The sequence below is a fragment of the Bufo bufo genome, chromosome 6 (genome assembly GCF_905171765.1).
Source record: "Bufo bufo chromosome 6, aBufBuf1.1, whole genome shotgun sequence".
Taxonomy (NCBI): Eukaryota; Metazoa; Chordata; class Amphibia; order Anura; family Bufonidae; genus Bufo; species Bufo bufo.
Genome location: NC_053394.1, coordinates 311352576 through 311378471, shown reverse-complemented (window position 1 = coordinate 311378471; position 25896 = coordinate 311352576). Strand labels below are relative to the sequence as shown.

Sequence of the window (25896 nt, the reverse complement as noted above, 5' to 3'; positions counted from 1 at the left end):
GTTTGAAGAAGAAGCCTCTTTTGCTCTCCCCAAAACTGGATCAGATATCCCAATCCTTATCTATGCCCATCCCCTCTTGGAATAGGGATTACCAATTAGATAAGGTGGGTGTGACGTATGTTAAACATGGGGATGATGTCACTAATTGACATTCCTAGGAAACTTCTACCCATCTACCACTTGATGGCACTGTTGTATCATATAACAATTTTGAATATTTTAAGAATTAACATATATACAGATTGTTTTATTACTACTTAAACTTTGCCCTTTCACACCTTAAATCAATTAGGAGGGGCTCTTTCTGACACTTTGCTCAGACTGACTGGCGGTATCAGAAGTTTTCCTAATCCCTGAATTTATGGGGCAGATAGGAGTTCTTCTGGTTTGTGTATCTTAACTGTCTCAGCGATTGAGTGATGATGTTTGAGATAACATCAGCTCCTCTAAAATAAACCCTATTTAAGAAATTTCCACTTAAACACATTTTATATCCCCTAGAATATCCCCTCAGTGGGATACAGACACATTAAGATACATTAATAATATTTGGTTATAATACATCAATATTGCATAGTATATATGAATCATTAACAAGTTCAAACGCTAAATAAATGCACACAGGAATATATATATATATATATATATATATATATATATATATATATATATATATATATATATATATATATATATATATATGTATGAATATATGAATAGATATCTGTTCCACACCAGATGTGTTTTATGGACGTCTCTTATCAGATCATGGTTTAGCCATGAAACACCCATTGTTCCTCGGACAGACAAATTTAGAGAAACCAGTGTAGATAAATCCATGTCTCTAAACAATAATAAAAGTATAGTCTTCTCTATATATTCACTTTTAACACATTGAACTTGCTATGAACCCATCTTGGTTTTTTCCAGGTTCATGCTGATCACATGCTGTTAAAGGCAATGATCATCCATATTGAATATAGTATCATCAGATACATTGTACACTTATGAAAATGCACAACAGTGGTGCCGCCTGTGTTTTTTCTTTTTCTATATATATATATATATATATATATATATATATATATATATATATATATATATATATATATATATGTTATGATTTTATTCTTCTCCCCATCATTATCTCTCTATGGATATATATATCTTTTTCTTTGTTTATACTAAATTAATTGACACAGATCTAAGGGCTGTATATTTTAAAAAAATATATGTGTGTATGGGCATCTCTAGCAGTCAGCTGTATGCTACATTACATTTTTCATGTTTTTTTACAATAAATAAATGTGAAGTTGAATTTTTTTATTTTTTTTTATATACAGCACATAAAGAAGTATTCAGATCACAAGGACCATGTGTATCAGTTACCCGAGTCAGGGACAGGACTCATCTCAGGTTAATTTGCATATGTATCAAATAGTTTTTTCACACAATAAAAGCACACAGAGCTATGGGGACTGGGTATTGCAGATGTGCTAGCGGCGATCTAGCAACCCATGTCCTCAGCTCTATACACAAAATCCCGGTGACAGGTTCCCTTTAAGTCTATGATAGTCATGACACAGTCTTTGAAAATATGTTTTATTGCAGACTGTACAGATTCCATTCTGAATTTCTTGTATTTGAGGTACTGATTTAAGTCTCTCAGGTTTATAATCATTCTGAAAGATCCGTCTGGCTTTGGTACGAGAAACAGGGACGAATAAAACCCCCTCCCTTTTTCTGAGTCGGGAATTAGTAAATTTTTCCTTAAAAGAGAAAAAAAACTTCTTTTAGTGCCAAGTCTTTCACCAAATTTGAGCTAGATTTGTAATTTTTAGCCTTTCTGGTGGGGGAGAGAAACTCTGGACGAAAAGTCTTTTATGAGATACTGTCCTGTGAGGGGGGGGGAAAGACTAACCATCATTGCTGACCAGACTTGGGGCCTGAAGCGGACTGGGTACTAAAGAGGAGCCCTTATCTCTTCTACCTCTGTTTTCTCTTCAATTATTTTACTTTGTATCTGTTTTGTTGAAGACTCCAGTTTCTGCGAAAAAACTGCTGCCTCCTAGGTGGTTTGGAAACAGGAAACCCCTTCATATTGTCAGGGGCCTTCTCTAAAAGGTCATCCAAAACTGACCCAAAAAGGAAGTCTCCCTGGCACGGGATAGAGCAAAGCTTATTTTTTGAACCCGTGTCAGCAGACCACCCCTTAAAGCCAAATTACTCTCCTAGCTGAGTTGGAAAGAGCCGCGGATCTGGCATTTAATCTTAATGCGTCAGCCGAAGCGTCTGAAATAAAGTCCACTGCTTTAAAGATGGTCGGAAATACCGCTAGGAGCTGGTCTCTGGAGGTTTTATTTTGGAAATGGGATTCTAATTCTGGTAACCATAATTTTAAAGGACCTGGCAGTAGAGGTAGTGACTATATTAGGCTTAAAGGCCTGAGTAGAGGCCTCCCATACTTTAAGGTACAGCTCTGCCCATCTAACCATCGGGTCTTTCAAAGTGCCCAGGTCTTCAAAAGACAAAGCAGATCTTTTTGAAGTTTTTGCAATAGGGGCATCCAACTTAGGAGGCCTCTCCCAACATGACTCTCCCTCAAAGGGATATTTTCTTTTAACATTTCTAGGGATACAAAAAACTTGTCAGGTTTTTTCTCTTGGAATTAAATATTTTATATTTTCGACTAATAGAAAAACTCTAGATTTGTGACCCAGATCACCTTTCTGTTCCCTGGATTCATCCACCTAAATAATGGCTCTAATAGCCTTGAGAAGGGAATCCGTATCTTCAGGGGAAAATAAAGAACTACCCGTGGATTCTTCATCTGAAGAGCTTGAATTATCTAGGATTTCTCCTTGCTCATTCTCGTCGGAAGATTCAGTATCGGATATGACAGAGTGACCTTGCTTGCCGCAGCTGAGGAAGGGAGGCATTTTTTTAACATTTTGATTGAAACGGAATCTTCAGATTTGACAATATCTTTGATACTCTGAACTAGTGATGGGGATTCCTCCTCTACCACCTTGTTAACGCAAACTTAGACCAGGAAGGACACAGCACACTCTCTTCCTTTAAAATTTTAGCAGTGGCTTTCCTAGGGCCCTCTTTCTAAAATAAAATAGGAGAATAAGCCCCATTAGATACTGAAGGGAGGAATAAAAGGTGGGGATTGACCCCCTTACCCTACCAGAATACCGGTCTGCCATCATGACCCTACTGGACCATCAGCGCACCGACTGCTCTCTTCCTCCATACTTCCAGATAAGGATAGAACATTATCTATCGGCACATCTACGGATGCCTGCAGGCTGGCTGGGAACCTCCTGACCGAATGCTGATAAGAGTTAAATACCCTAGGTCGGGTCCCTGCAGGTGTCCCCATGCAGCCCTTTATGGAAGAGGATGTTTCTATCCTCATTTCCGGAAAGCTGGCCATCCGGAACCACATTCTTTCCAAATACCAGAAGTTGCGCCGCTCAACTTTTGGTTCGCGCACGGAGCGTGCTCAGAAAATGCTCAGCCCTCCCCTGCCTCTGTAAGCTTGCTGGAGGCCAGGAGGAAGAAAGTGACCAGACCCCGGACATCCTAAACACAGCCAGGAGAATCCGGTGTGCCGGCATTACTTCCCAGTAACACCGGGACTGCCCAGAAACGCCGGCACAACATAGTCCGAGACCCAGAAAAATGGCCCCAGACGTGGCAGGTGGCTCCTAGTGGCGTTTGACGCCGCACCAGGTAACGCCCATCTCTGATGCACATGCGGGGCTCCTGCAGCTTAATCTTCTAGCTCTCCACTATAGGTCTTATCCCTAGGACAGGAAACAGGAACTGGTGCTACAGGGGCAAAGCCCCTCCTTAAAAGCTCTCCACGAAAGTTCCAGTTTCCTGTCCTGGATGGAGGCTGTCTCTCAAGGGTGCTGTCATGGGCGTAGGGGAAAAGGGTCTACAATTAAAAACTACAAAGAAGTGCAACATAGCAAACAATCAGTTTAACAACTGCCAAGGGGGCTCTTTTATATCTTCTCTCTACCTCCTCATGAGATAATTTGATTTGGTGAATAATTTTACAGAATTAGGTTACAAAAATGCATTTTATTTCATTAACAGAAAAAGTTTAAGTGCAATATATAACTGCTTGATATATATAGATATATTTTTTTTAACAAAAACCTTTCTGCTAAACTGTTCTACATATCATTTAGTAGGTGAAGCAGGAGCAGCTTGACTAATACACAGCAGTGATCCTCTTCTATTAACGACCACACACCATTTCATCAAAAGCAGCGGATCCTCCAGACATTCAAGGCTGAACAGTTTATGTCAGACTATAAGGAGGAGAAAAACAGATCAGCAAGTCAGTGAAATTGCTTAATGGTCTGGAACATCATGACATCAAGTAGATTGTTTCAATTAAGTAAAAAAAAAAAAAAAAAAACTGGCACAGTAGTAAAGCACTAGGGTGAAGACTAGGGAAAGGGAACCACCCACAATAAAGCTTTGGGATTGCAGAAATTTACATGTAAAATGGAGTGATTATATATATATATATATATATATATTTTTTTTTTTATATAACTTTAAACTTTTAAACCACTTTTTTTAAGCCCCACCCCCTCTAGGTACATGTGATCATTATATCGCCTAAGCCATAAGAAAATTATGTCTGAGAAAATTGCTATATTCCTACTGAGCTCTGCCTAAGGCAAGGCTCAATAGCAACTTCACTATAGCAGGCTTGGGCTCCTGGCTGAAATAGAAACTGAATGGCTCCCACAATCTCGTCAAGGAGGGGAAAGTGTTGGGTCACAGGAAGCAGTCCACTCCCAGTAAATCACCTCTCAGATGCTGTGGTTGCAAACGACCATGGCATCTGAGAGGTTATATGAATGTTATCAGAACTGTCTCTGATCATGGATACTGCTAGAGAATGTCTGCTGTGTAAAACAGGCAATTGCCGACTATGGGGCCTGCTAACCTCTTGAGCAGACTCCATTTTTAAAGACCAGACATCAGCTGTACAAAAGCCACCAATCCAAAACCAAACTCTTTGTATGTATTGTATTTCATAAACTTTAAAGGGAGTCTGTCACCAAGTTTTCAACAGCTCATATAGTGTTATTGCGCACATACACATTAATAAAACAGTATCTTTCAAGTATTTGTCCCATGTAGAGAAGCTGCAAAAAGGAGGTTCTAGACTTATGCAAATTAGGTATCATAAGTGCCCAGGCCCCTCGCCAATGTGCACACCTAACCCCTCCCCATGGTGTCCTCTGGCCTGCCCTGTAACGATCTTGCGTCATCTTCTTCAGTTCTCGCCTGCACACTTCACTGCTGGGCACAGGCATGCCATTAATGCGGTTAATGCCGTGGCTCGCTGTCCTCTGCTGGTGAGCCACTGCATTAACGGGCGAATGCGCACTGCACATGTGTGTGCCTCTGCCCATAGTGGGCAGAGCACTGCGCATGCCTGGGCACGGTGGTGAAGTGTGCAGGCGAGAACTGAAGAGCATGAGACAAGAGCATTACAGAGTGTGCCAGAGGACATCATATGGAGGGATTAGGTGTGCCCACTGGCGAGAGGCCTGGGCACTTACAGCCATAACACCACCCCCGGGAACTTGCAAGACCCAATTTGCATAAGTTTATAACCTCGTTTTTGCAGCTTCTCTACATGGGACAAATACATCAGAGATACTGTTTTATTCATATGTATGTGCGCAATATCGCTATATGAGCCGTTTAAAAGATATAAATGTGGTGACAGACTCTCTTTAAGTTACTTCCCTTAAAAACAATCAACCAATTTTTTAGTAGGACAAGGTCTCAGAACCTACAAGCAACATGTTTCATTGGAACAAACCAGCACAAACTTTAAGGTTACATCATGCTATATACCAAACTTCTGCCTAGCAAAAAGGACCGAAAAAGTAACATACCTGTCGATAAGAGAGTCTCTCATGTTTGTGGCAATAGTGCTTGGCTGAGCATCACTTAGCTTGAACACGCTTTCTATGACCGACAGTTCTGTACTGGTAGTGTCCAGGCCGCAGAACGCAGACCAGTCATTGACAACCATTCCTGCTGCAATCACTTCACTGCCTCGATTCACTGTTCCAGCCTGTAAGAAGCGAAAAGAAGGTGCGTGTCAACCAGGGCTTCCACCGACATGAACACATGATTCTACATTAACAAATTCATAATAGTTTATCTTCAAAACTGAAAGAATGAGGCCAACATCACCATCACTTTTTTTTGGCAGGGGCGTTATGGATGGTCAGGCAACCCATTGAAATGGAAAGAGTCATCAGAAAATGACCTGTTGTTAAAAGGCGTCTGTCAGTATATTTGCACTCATGACACTAGCTGACCTGTTACATGTGTGCTTGGCAGCTCAAGGCATCTGTGCTGGTCCCATGTTTATATGTGCCCACGTTGCTGAGAAAAAAACCGATGTTTCAATATATGCAAATGAGCCTTTAGGAGCAACAGGGGCGTTGCCATTTTCAAAATTTTGATTTCTCTGCTATTAAAACAGAAAGTGATACCTCATAATTATTACTTTAAATTCCCCATATATCTACTTTATGTTGGCATCATTTTATTTTTTAGGACGTTAAAGTTGCTTAGAATTTTAGAAGCAATTCTTAAAAATTAAGAAAATTTCCAAAACTCACTTTTAAAAAGGACCAGTTCAGGTCTGAAGTCACTTTGTGAGGCTTACATAGTAGAAACCACCCAAAAATGACCCCATTTTGGGCAACGCGGGGAAATTTGAGAAAATTTGGGGACTCTGGCTACAAGCGAGACCAGCGCCTGAAATAGCATGAGTAAAAATATTACTTACAGGAGAGGGGAAATGTGGTGAGTGGTGGGCTTATTAATATGAAAAAAAGAGTGCAGTCTTATGTTATAAGGACGGGTCTCCTCCGTACTCTTACATAGATGGTGATGCATATGGGTGGTACGGCTAACAAATCTTTCCTTCCCCAGGTGGGGAGCTGCAGCGCTGTGGTGGGTGTGATTTTGTGTGTGAATGTGGTCTTAACCCTGGAGCTTCGGATACGAAACAATACAATGTGGGGTGATGTACTCTGATATTTTCCACTGTCATGAAGTAGACTCCTGTAACACTTAAATAATGTACTGTCTATGAAACTCCGATGGCACTAGTCTTGAGACCTGTGAGTCTGATGTATGTTGTTACTCTAATTTTTCATTTGGAAAATTAAAAAATAAAGTCTATAAAAAACAAACAAAAAAAAAACCATTTTTGAAACTACACCCCTCAAGTTGCTCAAAACAGATTTTACAAACTTTGTTAACCCTTTAGGTGTCCCACAAGAATTAAAGGAAAACGGAGATTAAATTTCTAAATTTCTCTTTTTAGGCAGATTTTCCATTTTAATCCATTTTTTTCTTCAACACTTCAAGGGTTAACAGTCAAACAAAACTCAATATTTATTTACCCTGATTCTGCGGTTTACAGAAACACCCCATATGTGGTCATAAAACTGATGTAAGGGCGCACGGCAGGGCACAGAAAAAAAAGGAACGCCATATGGTTTTTGGAAGGCAGATTTTACTGGTTTTTAGACACCATGTACCATTTGAAGCCCCCCTGATGCACACTACAGTAGAAACTCCCAAAAAGTGATCCCATTTTGGAAACTACGTGATAAGGTGACAGTTTTATTGGTACTATTTTGGGGTACATATGGATTTTTAATTGCTCTATATGAAGTTTTTTTGTGAGGCAAGGTAACAAAAAAAAAATTGCTATTTTGGTACTGTTTTTATTTTTTTACAACATTCATCTGACAGGTTAGATCATGTGCTATTATTTTTTTTGAGCAGATTGTTTTGGACGCAATGATATCAAATATGTCTACTTTGTTTCAGTTTTACATAATAAAGCATTTTTGAAAAAAAATTATGTTTTTGTTTCTCCATTTTCTGAACGTCATTTAAAAAAAAAATTCTGCTGATCATCTTGTGCAGGAGTTCGTTTTTTGCAGGAAGAGTTAAAGTTTTTTCATTGGTACCATTTTTGGGTACATATGATTTTTTGATCATTTATTATTACACTTTATGGGGCAAGGTGACCAAAAAAAATTGGCTGTTTTGGCACAGTTATTTATTTTTACAGCGTTTACCTGAGAGGTTAGGTCATGTGATATTTTTATAGAGCAGGTCGTTACGGATGTGGCAATACCCAATATGTATACTTTTTCTTATTTACTTAAGTTTTACACAATAAAAGCATTCGTGGGGGGGGGGGGGGAGAGATGTTTTAGTGTCTCTATAGTCTGAGAACCATAGCTTTTTTATTTTTTGCCCGATTGTTTGATGTCGGGGATCATTTTTTGCAGGATGAGGTGACTGTCTTATTGGTACCATTTTGAGGGGAATACACCTTTTTGATCACTTGGTGTTGCACTTTTTGTGATTTAAGGTGACAAAAATTGTTGTTTTGGAGATAGTGGATATCCATGAAACGCCCATAGAACTGCATAGAGTGACTGTTTGCATTTCGGGGGGCTCCATGGGGTACAGGCCCCCATTTCCATGATTGGTGGGAGCTCCATCGATAGGACCACTGCCAATCTAATACTTATCCCCTATCCACAGGATAGGAGATAACTATACATAACCAGAATACCCCTTTAAAGAGGACCTTTCATGGGTCCAAACATTATAAACTAAGTATCAGGGCATAGTGCAGGGACCTTCTCCCTGGCTGTGACGCTCTCCGCTGCAATTGGACAGCTCACAGCCAGGGGAGAAGGAGACGCCCACGGAGAAAGACTCAGTGTCCTCCTCATTTTTCCAATGCCAAAATTAGCATACCAACGGGGGCCACAGCAGGCGAACGGAGCGGCACCCAGAAAAAATTGTAAGTGCAGTTAGATCCATGCACTATGCTCTATGTATCCTGGTACTTCGTTTATAATATCTGGACCCATGAAAGGTCCTCTTTAAATACTTATGCTGATTTACCAATAAGAAAAGTACACTTTGTAAAAGGCGAGCTGGAAGAACACATTATTTACCACAAGGGGGACTTGAAGTAGTGATGACAATTCATCTTGGTCTTCTATCGATGTTTTGGGGTGCACCAAACCCCCCTGATTACTAAATGCACAATAACTGCCAACAAGAACTTGTTCAGCAACAGTTTGCCTGAAAACTTCCACTTTTAGAACATCTGCTAGGATCTCCTCTGTCTCCTGAAACACAAGAAAAAATACAAAGCAATTATTATATAGAATGAAATAATACAAATAGGCTATACTTAAGAGCCAACCATTATGATCTGTTTGGAATGGTACCCGACAGGACAGCAGAGTAGCAGTGGGCACAGCTAGAATCAATCCTCCATTAGGTGTCTGTTTTCAGAGCAGAAATTACATTGTTAAAAGGGTCCTTTAGTGACCAAGCCAGATTATGGAAATCTGACAAGTGTCACTTTAGCAGAGAATAACTTCGTAAAGGTTTTGCACATCAAAGTAATTCGGACATTGTTTTCTCGTCACATACAGTACTTTCATTAGTTGGTAAAAAAAAATTTACTGATAAAATATGCGTATCTTTATAAAAAAAAATATAATCTCTGAAAATTTATAAAAATTAGCATATTTTCCAATTTTCAACTGCAATATTTCATACATGAATACTATTCAATATTTTTATCAGAAATATATTTCCACATCTTTACTTCATTTTGGCTGCACTTTTTAGGCTTATAAGTGTCAGAATAATAGAACCCCCCCCCCCCCCCTAAAGTGACCCATTTTGAAAACTAGACCCTTTAACGTATTCATCTATGGGTGTAATGAGTTTTTTGACCCCCTAGTCTTTTAAAGAAATTATTGCTAAGGTGAAAAAAAATCTCCCATTTTTTATACAAAAGTGTCAATTTAAAAACTTTTTTTTCTACAAAGCACATGAAAATGAAGAAAGTACACCCCAATATGTATCAGCCCATTTCTCCTGTCTTCAGAAATGCCCTAATCTTATGTCTTGACAAACGGCAGGGCCCAAACATAAAGGAGCACCTGGGGCCTTTCAGATAATAAACTGAAAATAGTTCAGTCTCCATTGCACACATGTAATGGAGTTAAGCTGCAAAATGATAGAAAACCCTCATAAATGACCCCATTTTAAAAACTAGATCCCTTAAGGCATGCATCTAGTGGTGTAGTAAGCATGCTGAGTGCAAAATTATTATAGGATGAAATAATGAGTATATATGGTTTAATTCAAATTGTTACTAAAATTTTCACAGGAAGAAAAAATATTTTTAGATGGGTAATCCTGTTACTGTCTTAGAAATACGCCACATTCTAATCTTTGTGGCGCCTACAGATGAGAAGTGAAACTGTGCACTTATAAGGGAGGTAGATTTCTAAAAAGGCATTTGCCTGTACATTTCGCCAAAGGAGAAAAACAAACAAAGAAAACAGAGCAAAATGTCTCCAACTATGTTGCAAATTCCAGTTTGTTCACAAGATACAAGAAGGGTTATAATGACAAGCTGGCATTAAAGGACAGTGACTGGTCGTACAAAGTCTCTTTAGCCCCATCAATCCCTATATGAGAGACGAACGTGCTAAGTGACGCGGTGCACCATAACAGGCCCCTGCCCGGCAAGGTAGAAACCGCTATGCACACAATCAACCAGTCACCTACAGAATATATAAAAGAACAGTGTCCAGAACCGTCTGTAGGAACAGTAATGGATCACTAATTCCCAAAATGATGTCAGGATCATACTGCACAAGCCCTTAGTGTACTGGTAAAGAACAACTCAATCATTAGAGATCCAAAAAAAAATATATATATATATCATGCCAATGATACAGTAACGTGAATGGAATTAACAGCTTTGTGTGGCAGGACAGTCATAAAAAATGAAATTAGGAAAATAAAAAAAAAATAAAATAAAAAAAAAGGTAAAATTGCTTCCAATGTCTGAAAAAAATAAAAAATAAAACAAATTAGCTCCAGAACCCATCCCAAAAGGAAAGCCCACAAATTAAACAGAAAATGAGAATAAATTGACTTTCTGAAAAGAACCCCCACCCACCCTTTTTGGTATTAAATAAAATTAATAATTAGCAACCGTATGGTACGTCTCAAAACGGGGGTAATTACAGAGGCCTGGTTGTGATGGGCAAATGGGGCAGTAAATTCGGGTGTCCCTCCTCCTTCAGCGTTTGCTACAAACCCGGCATCGTTACTGAAGATCTCTCTTGCTGGCAGTGGCAGGGACGGGGTGAGGGAAGTGGCGTTCTGAAAGCCTTCGAACATCCTCATCAGATTCAAAGGCGGGCAACTCAAACTGGAGACTCAACCACTTTCTCCTGGAACTCAAGGAAGTTGAGGGTTCCTTGGGCCTTTTTAAATAAAACAAAACTATTCTAGGTAGCAATCTGAATGAGGTAGATTGCTACCTTTTTATATCAGGCCCTGTTTTTTTGCTTCACCAGGTAGGGTTGAAGCGCCTGGTGCGAGAGGTCTACACCTCCCATACATTTATTGTAGTCTGTCACACAGACCGGTTTGTGCTCGTCAGAAGTAGCCCCCCTCTCCCTAACTACTTCACTGAAAGCAGCTGGTCACTTGCAAGGGCGAAGGATGCTCCTTTCTCCAAACGCTTGGACACCAGCGGTTGTGGGTATCCCACTCTATTTTTACGGACTGTCCCACAAGCCTCTGTGTTTGCAGCATGGAGGGATTTATAAAAGGGGTATAATAGTTTAAAAAAAATTATCGGTGTACACGTGGTACCCTTTGTGCAGGAATAGGGCCAATAGATCCCACACAATTTTTCCCGATGTCCTAATATTTTCGGGGCAGCCTGGGGGGTTAAAAGTTGGGAGCCTCATATACAGAGAGACCGCAGGTGTAGCCTGTTGTGCTCTCGCACACCTTGTATAATTTTACCCCATATCTGGCACGCTTGGAGGGAATAAACTGACAGAAGGAAAAGCGGCCTTTAAAACTAAAAAAAGATTTATCGATGGATCGATTTTTTTTCAGGGGTATATAATTTTAAGAATAAATCTGTAAGGAGGGAAATAAGGGGTCTCAATTTATTTAGGCGGTTGTGGGCTGGGTCAGTTCTGGGGGGGGGGGGGGGGAGACGGGGAGACTTGGGAATGGTCAGAAAAATTCACAAACCACATCAGGGCTTTATAGCCGTTTCGGGACATAACTGCTGCAAACACAGGTGTTGAGTGGACAGTACTCGCAGCCAAATACGATCGGAGAGATAGCTTTCTTACAATGTCCATGTCCATGGTAAGCCCCAATTTCTTTTTTATTTCAGGGACACTTGTGGGGGTCCACCGTCTTCTATATATAGACGTGGGCTTTTGTACAGCAAACTGTGTGGCGTATAGATTAGTTTGCTGCACAATTAACTCCAGAACTTTATCGTCCACAAATAAATGAAAATAAATCATAAGGGGTAAAACTGGTGACGTCCACATTAATTTGGGGAGTATATAAAAATTGGGACGAAAATAAAGTAGCAGGAACCTACAAAGAGGTGGCGACTTCTACCACCATAGGGCTATGGGGTCTGGGGATGGAAGGGGAACTAGTCCCCGCTATCTGCAGATATTTCCACCTCTGAAGCGGTGTCAGATTCAGAGTGGTCAGAGCAGAGAAATTCATATGCCTGCTCTGCACTGAATAATCTGAGCAATTTTTTATTTTTTTTTTAAATAAAAAGCTCAGAAAGAAATGAAAATAACTGACCGTCCCTAATAAACTAGTGACGGACACCCACTGACCGCCAGTAACAGACGGAATAATTGACAGACTCCTAATGACGGATGCCTAATAACGGACACCCAGTGACCGCCAGTAACAGACGGACATACGGTCCCTAATGAAAACAATTGACCGTCACTGACGGACGCCTAATCAGGGCTCCAGATGGCGACTAAAATGGTCGCCAATGCGACTTAGAATTTACAAATGGCGACAAGACTTTTTAGTCTTGTCGCCATTTGCGACTAGACCCGCTGCCACAGCTCTGCAGTTGAATACAGCGGCGGGGCACAGGAGATGATAATTCTCTGCCCCGCCGCCGATGTTCTTCTTAGCAGCGCAGTGGAGAAGGAGTCTCTCCCTCCCCCTGTGCTGCTGCCGCCTTTGCCAATAAGGAGAGGGACGGGAGGGGCTGTGGCCACTGCGCCACCAATGAAGATAACTGACCTGTTAATACAAATACAGGAGGCAGGTGCTGGAATCAAATAGCCGGCACCCAACCTCTATGACAGGGAGCTACGATCAGCGGCAGTTAACCCTTCAGGTGCGGTACCTGAGGGGTTAACTGCAGCGGATCGCAGCTCCCTGTCATAGAGGTCGGGTGCCGGCTATTTGATTCCATCACCCGCCTCCTGTATTTGTATTAACAGGCCAGTTATCTTCATTGGTGGCGCAGTGCGCGCCCCCCCAACACCCCAGTATAATAAACATTGGTGGCGCAGGGTTAAAAATAAATAAAAAATAAATGTACTCACCTCCTCCAATTGATCGCGCAGCTGCCGGTCTCCTGTTCTTTCTTCAGGACCTATGGTGACGTCACTGAGCTCATCACATGGTCCATTACCATGATGATGGATTATGTGATACACCATGTGATGAACACCGTGATGTCACCACAGGTCCTTTGACAGGTCCTGAAGAAAGAACAGGAGACCGGCAGCTACGTGATCAATTGGAGGAGGAGAGTTCATTTATTTTATTTTTTAACCCTTAATTGACCTTCTACCATGCATTCTGTATTAAAGAATACTATTATTTTCCCTTATAACCATGTTATAAGGGAAAATAATACAGTGAATAGACTTTCATCCTAGCAACCATGCGCGAAAATCGCTTGCAGATGCTTGCGATTTTCACGCAGCCCCATTAACTTCTATGGGGCCTGCGTTGTGTGAAAATCACCGCTCATGTGCACAGCCCATAGAAGTGAATGGGTCCGAATTCAGTGCTGGTGCAATGCGTTCACGTCACGCATTGCACCCGCGCAGAAATCTCGCCCATGTGAAAGGGGTGAATAGGACAAGGGTTCCAGCCCCTAAGGGGGCTAATAGTAAGTAAAAAAAAAACACTAAGGCCCCTTTCACACGGGCGAGTATTCCGCGCGGATGCGATGTGCGAGTTGAACGCATTGCACCTGCACTGAATCCCGACCCATTCATTTCTATGGGGCTGTGCACACGAGCGGTGATTTTCATGCATCACTTGTGCGTTGCGTGTTAATCGCAGCATGCTCCTCTTTGTGCGTTTTTCACGTAACGCAGGCCCCATAGAAGTGAATGGGGTTGAGTGAAAATCGCAAGCATCCTCAAGCAAGTGCGGATGCGGTACGATTTTCACGCACGGTTGCTAGGAGACGATCGGGATGGGGACCCGATCATTATTATTTTCCCTTATAACATGGTTATAAGGGAAAATAATAGCATTCTGAATACAGAATTCATAGTAAAATAGCGCTGGAGGGGTTAAAAAAATTACAAATAATTAAACTCACCTTAACCCACTTGCTCACGCAGCCCGGCTTCTCTTCTGTCTCCTTCTTTGCTGATTGCAGGAAAAGGACCGGTGGTGACGTCACTCCGTCATCACATGGTCCGTCACATGATCTTTTACCATGGTGATGGACCATGTGATGACCGGAGTGACGTCACCACCGGTCCTTTTCCTGCAATCAGCAAAGAAGGAGACAGAAGAGAAGCCGGGCTGCGCAAGCAAGTGGATTAAGGGGAGTTTAATTTTTTATTTTTATTTTAACCCCTCCAGCCCTATTTTACTATGCATTCTGTATTTCAGAATGCTATTATTTTCCCTTATAACCATGTTATAAGGGAAAATAATACAATCTACAGAACACCGATCCCAAGCCTGAACTTCTGTGAAGTTCGGGTACCAAACATGCGCGATTTTTCTCACGCGAGTGCAAAACGCATTACAAAAAAAAAATCGCGCATGTTCCCGCAACGCACCCGCACCTTTTCCCGCAACGCCCGTGTGAAAGAGGCCTAAGGCTACTTTCACACTTACGACAGTGTGAATCGGCAAGCAGTTCCGTCGTCGGAACTGCCTGCCGGATCCGCCGATCTGGATGTGACTGAAAGCATTTGTGAGACGCATCCGGATGCGGATCCATCTCACAAATGCATTGCAAGGACGGATCAGTCTCTCCGCTTGTCATGCGGACAGACGGATCCGTCTTGTATCTCTTTACACATTTTTACCGGTCTGCGGATCTGGCACTAATACATTCCTATGGGGAAAAATCCCCTGTGACGAAACTCTATGCCGGAAATGAAAAATGCTAGTGTGAAAGTACCCTAAAATATTAAGTTTAAATCCCCCCTTTCCCAATTTTATATATAAACAATAAATAAATAAACATATTACATAGCGCTGCGTCCGAAAAGTCCAAACTATAAAATTATTAAAAAATATATCTCCTATGCGGTGAGCGCCGTAACAGACATAAATAAAAACCATGCGATTCGCCATTTTTTTTTTTTTGCGCGGTATTGAGTATCGCAATACCTTTTTATGGTGACAAAAGCGAATCAAAATTTTGGTATTGAGACAACCCTATACCGATCTGATCGGCGTAGTGTTGTCACGATACCAAAATTTGGATTCGGTTTTGATTTGGCGACTAAAAATTTTATTTGGCTCCAAAATGTTTCAGTTCAGGAGCCAATGGCTACTAGGTATTTTTTTTTAGTCTGGAGTACTGCTAATGACGGACACCCACTGACCGCCAGTTACAGATGGATAGTTTATAAATTGATTTTATTTTTTTCACCGTAAGTCGCACAGCCAGTACAGAAGTCTGATCTCTTTCTCTACTCACAGAACAACTGCATAGAGGGGAGAGAGAAGCGCAGCCCATGTCCTGTCTGTGTTTAGTAAATATAATGGATGTGATCTCCATGATAGGTTTATCATGCTTTGTTGGCTGGCCACTTAGGGCAGGCGTAGTTTGTTTGCCCACTCACCCATAGCTTTGCTCACCCATGTAGAGGCAAAAACTGGATGCAGTGCTGTGCAAACTGCTTTAAAGGATGACTTTGCAAAATATTCTAACTTTTTATCCCTGTGGTCGGAAAAGGAAGCCCCATCCGCCATAGGCAAGGTGGTATGTTTAGCCAAGCGGGATACGGGAGGGTCCACAATAGGAGAGGACGATCACTTTGTCAAATCTTCCTGAAAGGGGTATAAGATATCTAAGAGCTTAGGCAAAGTAAAACGCCTGTCAGGGAAATTCCACTCACTGGAAAGAGAGGAATCAAAATCCTGGTGGTTGGGGAAACATTTTGGTGAGCGACGGGACCGCCTTTCATCAGAACATGCCTCTTCCAGGAAGGACAAGTCCGAGCGAGACTCTCTGGGAGGCGGCGGTGAGACAGAAGAAATGGGGGGCGCAGACACCCTTCTGGTGGAGGGTGGCCTGGACCGTTTTGCAGGACGGCCACGATAGGAAATAGCCACAGGATCCCCAGAGTCAGACTGATCAGAGGACTGCCTTGCAGACAAACCCCCCAGTATTTCCACGATGGCTTTGTTGGTATGGGAGACGTCCTGTACCATCTTTGACAGGGAACGCGCCCACTCCGGTACTACCATGGGCTGGGAAGGAGGGGCGACTGGGTCGGGGTCAGAGCCACTTGGAGCAGAGGGGATCCAACTGACCGCAGGGAAAATTTGAGCGACAAGAAGCGCAGGCAAAATGTCGCACAGAAGTCGCGCCTGTTTTGGGGCCTGGGGTTTGGGCTCGGACATAGCGAATACTCTGTAGTAACAGGTAGGAGGATGAGGGGAGTAGGCTAGACCCTGTAGGAAGGAGGAGTGGAAGGGAAGAGAGTAGCTTACCCGGTCTGTGTCCTTCAAATGTAGTTTGACCAAGGGTGGAGAGGCTGAGTGCCAGAGTTCCTTCTGAAGGAGGAAGTGGGTGGAGCGCATAAAAAGCGCCAAGAATTCGTGCCAGAAAGAATGGGTTGAAGGGGAGAATCTCATGATCCGGCCCCGTGCATGCATGTCGGTCTCCGACGATCACGTGGGGATGCCTCAGGTCCGTTCCGTCCCGTCCCAAGGGGAAGGACACACAGCAGCCCTAAGGAAGAACCAAACAACCCCCCACTTCAAAATAGCGAAGACGCCACAACATCTGCCGCGGGAGCCGGATGGAAAGTAGGCCGCAGAGATGCCGGGGCCTCGATTATGGGCTGCCTCTGCGGAGGACAGGAACGGGAACGAGCTGAAGGTGGCCCCAGGGGAAGAAACCCCGTAGAAACGCGCCCCCCAAGAGACGTCGAGGTGGGGTGGGGGCTGGAAGGCGGGGGACGCCTTCAGGAACCGGAGTCCCCAGCTGAAGGCAGCAGGCCTCAGTGTGGGTCATTATTAAGGAGTAACCAGAGAAGGGGAGGGAGGAGGAAGGGGGCCAAGAAAAATGCTCATTTGTCTGGTGTTTTCTGCCCCCCTGGATCCAGCCGGGTCTTCACCTTCGGTGTGCTGCCCCTTGCTACACTGGTAACAGAGGGGACTTGGCATGGTGACCTGAAAGCTGGCAGGATACAGAGGATTTAGGAACCTCTGGTCCTCCTTGAATTCTGGAGACCGGGAATGAGCAGCGGGCTCGGGGGCCAAGGCTGCCTGCAAGGCTACTTTCACACTAGCGTTTTTTGCGGATCCACCATGGGATCTGCAAAAACGCTTCCGTTACAATAATACAACCGCATGCATCAGTCATGAACAGATCCGGTTGTATTAGGTCTTCTATAGCCATGACGGATCAGTTTTCTATTGTGCCAGATTGTGTCCGAGAAAACGGATCCGTCCCCATTCCCCATTGACTTACAGAACATTATGCACTACAAGCAGCCTTTTTCGTGTCCTCCTCCAGAGCGGAATGGTGACTGAACGGAGGCAAACTGATGCATTCTGAGCGGATCCTTTTCCATTCAGAATTCATTAGGGCAAAACTGATCCGTTTTGGACCGTTTATGAGAGCCCTGAACGGATCTCACAAATGGAAAGCCAAAAACGCCAGTGTGAAAGTAGCCTAACCCAGCTGGAAGAAAGGGAAAAAATAAAAAGAACAGCTGACCTGCAAAGCAGGGAGTTCTGCCTCCTACGGACACTAAACTAAAACTGTTTTAGCTTAGTCCCTATAAGAAGGGTATAGCTAAAGCTAGGAGCTCACACTTTTGTGCTTAGTGTCGCCTCCTAGTGGCAGCAGCTATACCCATGGTCAAGCCTGTGTCCCCCAATGATACGGATCAGAAAAACAAGTACTTAAATTTCGTTTCCTCCCGATGCTGATGGTCCCCTGATACCCTGTCAGTCTTTGGTTACTTCATTGCTGCCATGTCGCATCATCCAGACATATCACCGCACTGCAGCTGACCGCAGTAGATGGACAACTGGGGGAGCTGTAGGGGATTTTTAAGCCAAGTACAGGTTTCTTTTTTAACTTTAACCCATAATCAGTTGATATGAAAATATTTAATCTTACAAAGAGGCCCACCATTCCGGCGCAAAGAGAAGGTCCCAAGAGGAGGGCCCTCCACCATGTCCATGAGGCAACATTAAAAGGGGTTGTGCCAAGTTGTAAAGTTGGTTAATTATCCTCCGTCCTGTGGATAGGGCTAAGGGCACCTTTTTTTTTTTTTATAAATCTTTATTATTTTCTTTTTTAAAATACAAACAACAAAACAAAGTAAGGCACTTCATGTGCCCCAGACAGTACAATCATAAATATAGAGCAGTATATTTTCCGCAGTACAAAGCAGCCAAAGGGCACCTTTTAAACAGGCCGACTGAGCAGGCAATGACTGGGAAGGAACTGCTCCTTCGTGATAATTGCCTGCTTGTCAGTGGAGGCGAGAGCTGCATTTACATGCAGCAATCCCCTCCACTGTATGGTGATGAGAATCATTGTTTCTGGGCAGCAGATGGCTGTTTACCCAGGACAATCTGCTGCCCATAAATGTGTAAAACAATGAATGCACCCAAAGAAAAAGCATTAGCTCCTTTATCAGGTACTTACACGGCCAATTATTGTATAATAGTCTTGTGTAAAGGGACTTTAATGGGTGCGGGTCGGATAGCTGGGACCATCACCGATCCCAAGATCAGGGCGCCCTGTCATTTTCTCTAGGACCACAAGGTCAGATCTCCAGAATCCCCACAGAGAATGACAGGGGCAGGGCCAAATTTGTCATTTGCCCCTCATGGTGTCACTGCGACACAGTTATGTGCTGGTGTCTGTGTCGTCCCCCCCCCTTTTTCTCTCTCTCCCCATTTCTCCTCAGGTCTTCAGGTTAGCCGGTGGCATTTTGATTGGTCATGGTGGTTGCTGACTAGTTGCTTGGCAGTGTGCCATTTTTAACCCGTTCTGTGGACTGGACAAAGGGCATTTTCGGCGAGAATTTGGGGTATTTATGGAGGTCACTCACCCTGGGAGCGCTGTCACAGTCTAAAGATTCAAGCAGGAAGAACGTGCTCCGCCCGCCCTTTTATAGTCGCGGTCTTGTTTAATGGGGGTGAGGAGTTAGTCGCTCAGCCTTACTGGGTGGACTGATGCTCAGTTCTTTAATGGAATTTAACATCTGTGGGAATTTTAACAAGTTAATGATTGATGGATTTGATAATATTTATGGTTACCCCCTTTAATAAAGACCGCGGCCATTTTAATCCATATCTGTAGCATGTCTTTTATTTGTTAAGTATTTAGCAGTTAAGTTGACGAATGTGGCACCATGAATGTAGTGCCAGGACACATGCTCGACCTGCTGTTCCATCAGGATGGGGGAGTGGAACCCCTATTCTCAGTACTGGTGGGGGGCCCAGCAGTTGCACACCCACCAATCCGTTATCTCCTATGCTGTGGTTACAAAAATCCTTTTAAAAAAAAAAGGCTCCGATCACCACCGCATTTCACCGCAAAAGGTTTGGAACATCACAAAAGAATAATTACTGTATACATGGCTAACCGAATAAGAATAAAATATACTCACTTGTGCTATGTAATGGAAATGTACAAAATAAAAACGGCAAGCTACTGACATAGGAAAAATAATCAAAGTAATGCAAGACGAGAACTGAAAGCATACCCGGTCCAGATCGGGGTGTACCAGGGCCACATAGTCGTTACAAGCCATCACATTTCCTAAGGCCGAGAGGCGCTCCTCCACTCTCTGGATCCGGACCGAGTCCGGCAAACTGTTTCGGATGTGCTGGAGCTCTTGGTCTGTGGTGTTGTTTGGAACTAAAAGGCCGTTTCGGTTTCCTAAAAGAAAAGGTAAAGATTGAAAAGGAAAATTAAAGTCTTTATTAGACACAACACGACTGGATAAGGATTTGATCAGGTTACTGTTAGTCATCGTCTAAGAATGGCCTTCACATGAGGGTTTTTACTGCCAGATTGTATTTCCAGCTTGGGACCTTCAATAGGAGATCATCAGAGACCCCCTCTTTATGTCCACACGTAATATAATGTGGAAAATCTGCAACAAATCTGTGGGAAGATCTGGACGAGTTACATGCGGATATGACTGCATTACCCACACGCTATGGAATGGCTCCGCAGGTTATATCCGGATTCTGTTGCAGAATCTCATCCAAATGCAGCAGATTTCCCCTCACACAATTACGGAGGATACATAGTATACACCACATATGGCCACACTCAGTAGATGAATGCGACCACCTAATGTGCTTGGAACAGACATCGGGGGTGGTGGAAGGATTGGTGTCCATGTGGGATTTCAAACTGAAGCGTGTAGGAGTATGGCCATCCTAAAGGCGTTGTCCCAGCTCGCCGTTTCCACAGCAAGATCTAAGAGCGGTGGCCGGGTTTATGGAAACTGCCAAGCAGTGTAGCTTGTTCTGCTGCGCTATTTGAGTGGCTCATTCACTGAAATGGGAGTTACTGAAACTGCAATGCGCCGACCCGCTTGGCAGTTTCCGTAAACCAAGCGACCTGGTGCCTGCACTTGGTAACATCAAGCCATGGAAACGGCGAGATGGGACAACCCCTTTAAGATTCATACAGAATGCTACCAGATAGATAGCATAAAGATCTGCTGGGTCTAATAGTTGGAAACAAGTCACTAATATACTGTGGCAGCCAGTATGCTGGGAGTTGTAGTTCTATAAGACTGTATGACTGGTACCACTCCTACACTACAGTGTATGGCAGCGTGAATAAAAGGAGCAATGATATAAGTCTCTCAATATATATACTGTTGTATGGCACATGGAAGTACTGATGGGTACATACCTACACACAGGCTCTATATACATATATACTATATGGCACATGGAAGTACTGATGGGTACATACCTACACACAGGCTCTCTATATACATATATATTGTATGGTATGTGGAAGTACTGATGGGTACATACCTACACACAGGCTCTATATACATACACTGCTCAAAAAAATAAAGGGAACACAAAAATAACATCCTAGATCTGAATTAAATATTCTTCTGAAATACTTTGTTCTTTACATAGTTAAATGTGCTGACAACAAAATCACACAAAAATTGAAAAATTTGATTTCCATTTTTTAACCCATGGAGGGATTTGGAGTCACACTCAAAATGAAAGTGGAAAAACACACTACAGGCTGATCCAGCTTTGATGTAATGTCCTTAAAACAAGTCAAAATGAGGCTCAGTAGTGTGTGTGGCCTCCACGTGCCTGTATGACCTCCCTACAACGCCTGTGCATGCTCCTGATGAGGTGGTGGACGGTCTCCTGAGGGATCTCCTCCCAGACCTGGACTAAAGCATCTGCCAACTCTGGACAGTCTGTGGTGAAACGTGACGTTGGTGGATAGAGCGAGACATGATGTCCCAGATGTGCTCAATTGGATTCAGGTCTGGGGAACGGGCGGGCCAGTCCATAGCATCAATGCCTTTATCTTGCAGGAACTGCTGACACACTCCAGCCACATGAGGTCTAGCATTGTCTTGCATTAGGAGGAACCCAGGGCCAACAGCACCAGCATATGGTCTCACAAGGGGTCTGAGGATCTCATCTCGGTACCTAATGGCAGTCAGGCTACCTCTGGCGAGCACATGGAGGGCTGTGCGGCCCTCCAAAGAAATGCCACCCCACACCATTACTGACCCAATGCCAAACCGGTCATGCTGGAGGATGTTGCAGGCAGCAGAACGTTCTCCACGGCGTCTCCAGACTCTGTCACGTCTGTCACATGTGCTCACAGATGAAAGCAGGTTCACACTGAAGAGCACAGGGCGCCAGTGACGAATTTGCCAATCTTAGTGTTCTCTGGCAAATGCCAAACGTCCTGCACGGTGTTGGGCTGTAAGCACAACACCCACCTGTGGACGTCGGGCCCTCATATCACCCTCATGGAGTCTGTTTCTGACCATTTGAGCAGACACATGCACATTTGTGGCCTGCTGGAGGTCATTTTGCAGGGCTCTAGCTGTGCTCCTCCTTTTCCTCCTTGCACAAAGGCGGAGGTAGCGGTCCTGCTGCTGGGTTGTTGGCCTCCTCCACGTCTCCTGATGTACTGGCCTGTCTCCTGGTAGCGCCTCCATGCTCTGGACACTACGCTGACAGACACAGCAAACCTTCTTGCCGCAGATCGCATTGATGTGCCATCCTGGATAAGCTGCACTACCTGAGCCACTTGTGTGGGTTGTAGACTCCGTCTCATGCTACCACTAGAGTGAAAGCACCGCCAGCATTCAAAAGTGACCAAAACATCAGCCAGGAAGCATAGGAACTGAGAAGTGGTCTGTGGTCACCACCTGAGAACCACTCCTTTATTGGGGGTGTCTTGCTAATTGCCTATAATTTCCACCTGTTGTCTATCCCATTTGCACAACAGCATGTGAAATTGATTGTCACTCAGTGTTGCTTCCTAAGTGGACAGTTTGATTCCACAGAAGTGTGATTGACTTGGAGTTACATTGTGTTGTTTAAGTGTTCCCTTTATTTTTTTGAGCAGTGTATATTGTATGGCACGTGGAAGTACTGATGGGTACATACCTACACACAGTCTCTATATACATATATATATATATATATATATTGTATGGCACGTGGAAGTACTGATGGGTACATACCTACACACAGGCTCTATATACATATATATTGCATGGCACGTGGAAGTACTGATGGGTACATACCTGCACACAGGATCTATATACATATATATATATTGTATGGCACGTGGAAGTACTGATGGGTACATACCTACACACAGTCTCTATATACATATATATATATATATATATTGTATGGCACGTGGAAGTACTGATGGGTACATACCTACACACAGGCTCTATATACATATATATTGCATGGCACGTGGAAGTACTGATGGGTACATACCTGCACACAGGCTCTATATACATATATATTGCATGGCACGTGGAAGTACTGATGGGTACATACCTACACACAGTCTCCCAATGATTCTGCATCCAGCTATTGACGCGTGCACAACTGGTATGGTCTCAGAAAGCTCCCCTTCAAATACACTGCAGGAGAAATATTCAGAATTACTGCAGGTTTTCTAGCGTGGTGCAGAAGACTTGGACGGGCTGGGGGCATGAATGCTGAACAGTCTCATTACACAAGCGGACATATTTTATTAGATATAGATAATATACACAGCCCGTGTCACAAACTAGTTTCAAGTTTTTTTTAAATGTGCTATTAGATGGACCAAAAAAATAAATAAATAAAAGAACCCCTAACCTGCAATCTGTAAGGGGTGATTTATTACGAACTAGTTTGACCGCCTTTTTCTTACTGATGATCTATCCTTTAGATAGACCCCGGCTGAATAGATGCTGACGACCTAACACCCGGGACCCCACCAGTGAGCTATTTGAGAAGGCAGCAGCACTTCAATGAGGCTGAGCTGCATCCAGGCCACGTGACATAGTCGAGATGTCACTGGCCTGCAGGAAGCAGTGAGAAGGCTGTGGCACTAATGCGAGTGCCGCTGCCTTCTCAAGCAGCTGATCGGCGAGGTCTTGGACCCCAACCAATCAGATGCTGATGACCTATGCAGCGGATAGTTCATCAGTAAGGCCTCATGCACACAACTGTTCAGTTTTTTGCGGTCCGCAAAACACGGAAGCCGCCCGTGTGCCTTCCACAATTTGCGGAACGGAACAGGCGGCCCATTGTAGAAATGCCTATTCTTGCCCGCAAAAAACGGACAAGAATAGGACATGCTATTTTTTTTTTTCGGGGCCACGGAACGAAGCAAAGGATGCGGACAGCTGTCCGCATCTTTTGCGGCCCCATTGAAGTGAATGGGTCCGCATCCGAGCCGCAAGAACTGCGGCTCGGATGCGGAGCAGAACAACGGCCGTGTGCATGAGGCCTAAGAATAAGGATGACAACCCTAAAGGGGTATGCTTATCTCAGACACTGACAGCATATCACTAGGATATGCCATCAATGTCAGACAGGAGCAGCCCCCACTCCTCCCTCCAGAACGGGACCCCTGAAATGAAGAAGAGCACACCGCTCAAGCACGGCCACCCTCCATTCACCAATATGGAAGTTCTGAATATAGCCGAGCACTTAGCTATTTCTGAAGGGAGGGGGACAGCTGCAGATAGGACCCACATCTATCTGACATGAATGGCATACCCTTGCAATTGATGTGAGATGAGAACTCCCCTTTAAAGGGGTTTTCCAGCTTTAAGGTCCATTTTAAAGGGGTTTCCTGTCCTTATTATACAGATGGCCCATCCTTTGATCTGGTTGGCAGGGGTCTGGTGCCCACTCCCCAGCCAATCAGATGTTCTGCAGAGCTCCGTCCATTGTATGTAGTGGATAGAACAGATTACTGCAGTGCTTGACGTCGCCGAGAGGCACATAACCCAGCAGTGACGGGCACTGGCACTCCATCCATCTCTATGGGATCCTAGTGGACATGGCAGTGGATGAATGGAGTGCTGAGGCACATACCCAACCTCTACTCATATCAGGGGCCCCTGTCCCTGTGATCAGAGAGGGCCCATGTAGTAGGATCCCCACTAAGGGCTAACTCCAGATCACCAGAATACCCCTTTAGAGTCCAGGGGGTGGGTCTACTGGCCATGTGACAGATCCATCAGAGGGTAAAGGCCCTTCCAAGACTCAATTGAATAGGTTTAGGGCACATTCTGATAAAACTGTACCCCTGTCCCCTAGATTATATTGCTCTGCCAATGCCCCCCGTGTGACGTCAGCAGGCTCCTGCAGGATTACGTCACCCACCTGTAGAAGTTCTCGGCGCCTCCTACGGCCACCAGACAGTACGTGTTTGTCAATTTCGCGAAGCAACCGATCTCATTATTATTCTCAAAGGAGGCGCGGACTGCCATGTCTGCTCAGGATCTTCTCTCTAGAAGCACACAGAAGAAGACGCGGTGACTCCATAGCCTGCCATCATCCACAGCCCCCCACCTCAGCACCACCCCCGGCCTTACCTCGCTCCCTCACAGATCACCACACCAACCTCCCGGCCTCAACCAAACACGTGGCTAGGCCGCCAGCTAATTGCACTTCCGGGTTGACTCGAGAGCAGCCAATAGCAGGCAGCCTAGAGGATGACGCGGGAGGTGGGAGACGCCATCTTTACTGTGGGTATTTCCAGTAATGCGGACACCTTATGTACGTCATGTTATGCATTATGTCTCAGCATTACTGTAGTGCAGGGGTACCACTTTGACTTGCAAAAAAAAAAAAAGGGGGTGGGGGGAGTTAATACCTTTTATTATATAGTAATCCAGGGATTTAAGGTAATGAAAGGGTTAATACCAACATCCCTGATGGTTTAGGGTAGTTAAAGGG

At 43.9% G+C, this 25896-nt stretch overlaps 1 protein-coding gene across 1 annotated transcript; it reads right to left on the bottom strand.

Annotated features, from left to right (window-relative positions):
- Positions 1-4078: 4078 nt before the first annotated feature.
- EIF6 (eukaryotic translation initiation factor 6) lies at positions 4079-25618 on the bottom strand. Its single transcript, XM_040437228.1, has 7 exons — positions 25533-25618; positions 25321-25447; positions 23494-23579; positions 20166-20341; positions 9060-9236; positions 5946-6127; positions 4079-4331 (listed from the first exon to the last, which is right to left on the bottom strand). The coding sequence occupies exons 2-7, from the start codon at positions 25425-25427 to the stop codon at positions 4322-4324; spliced, it is 738 nt and encodes a 245-aa protein (XP_040293162.1). The 5' UTR covers positions 25428-25447; positions 25533-25618; the 3' UTR covers positions 4079-4321.
- Between the last annotated feature and the right edge of the window lie 278 nt (positions 25619-25896).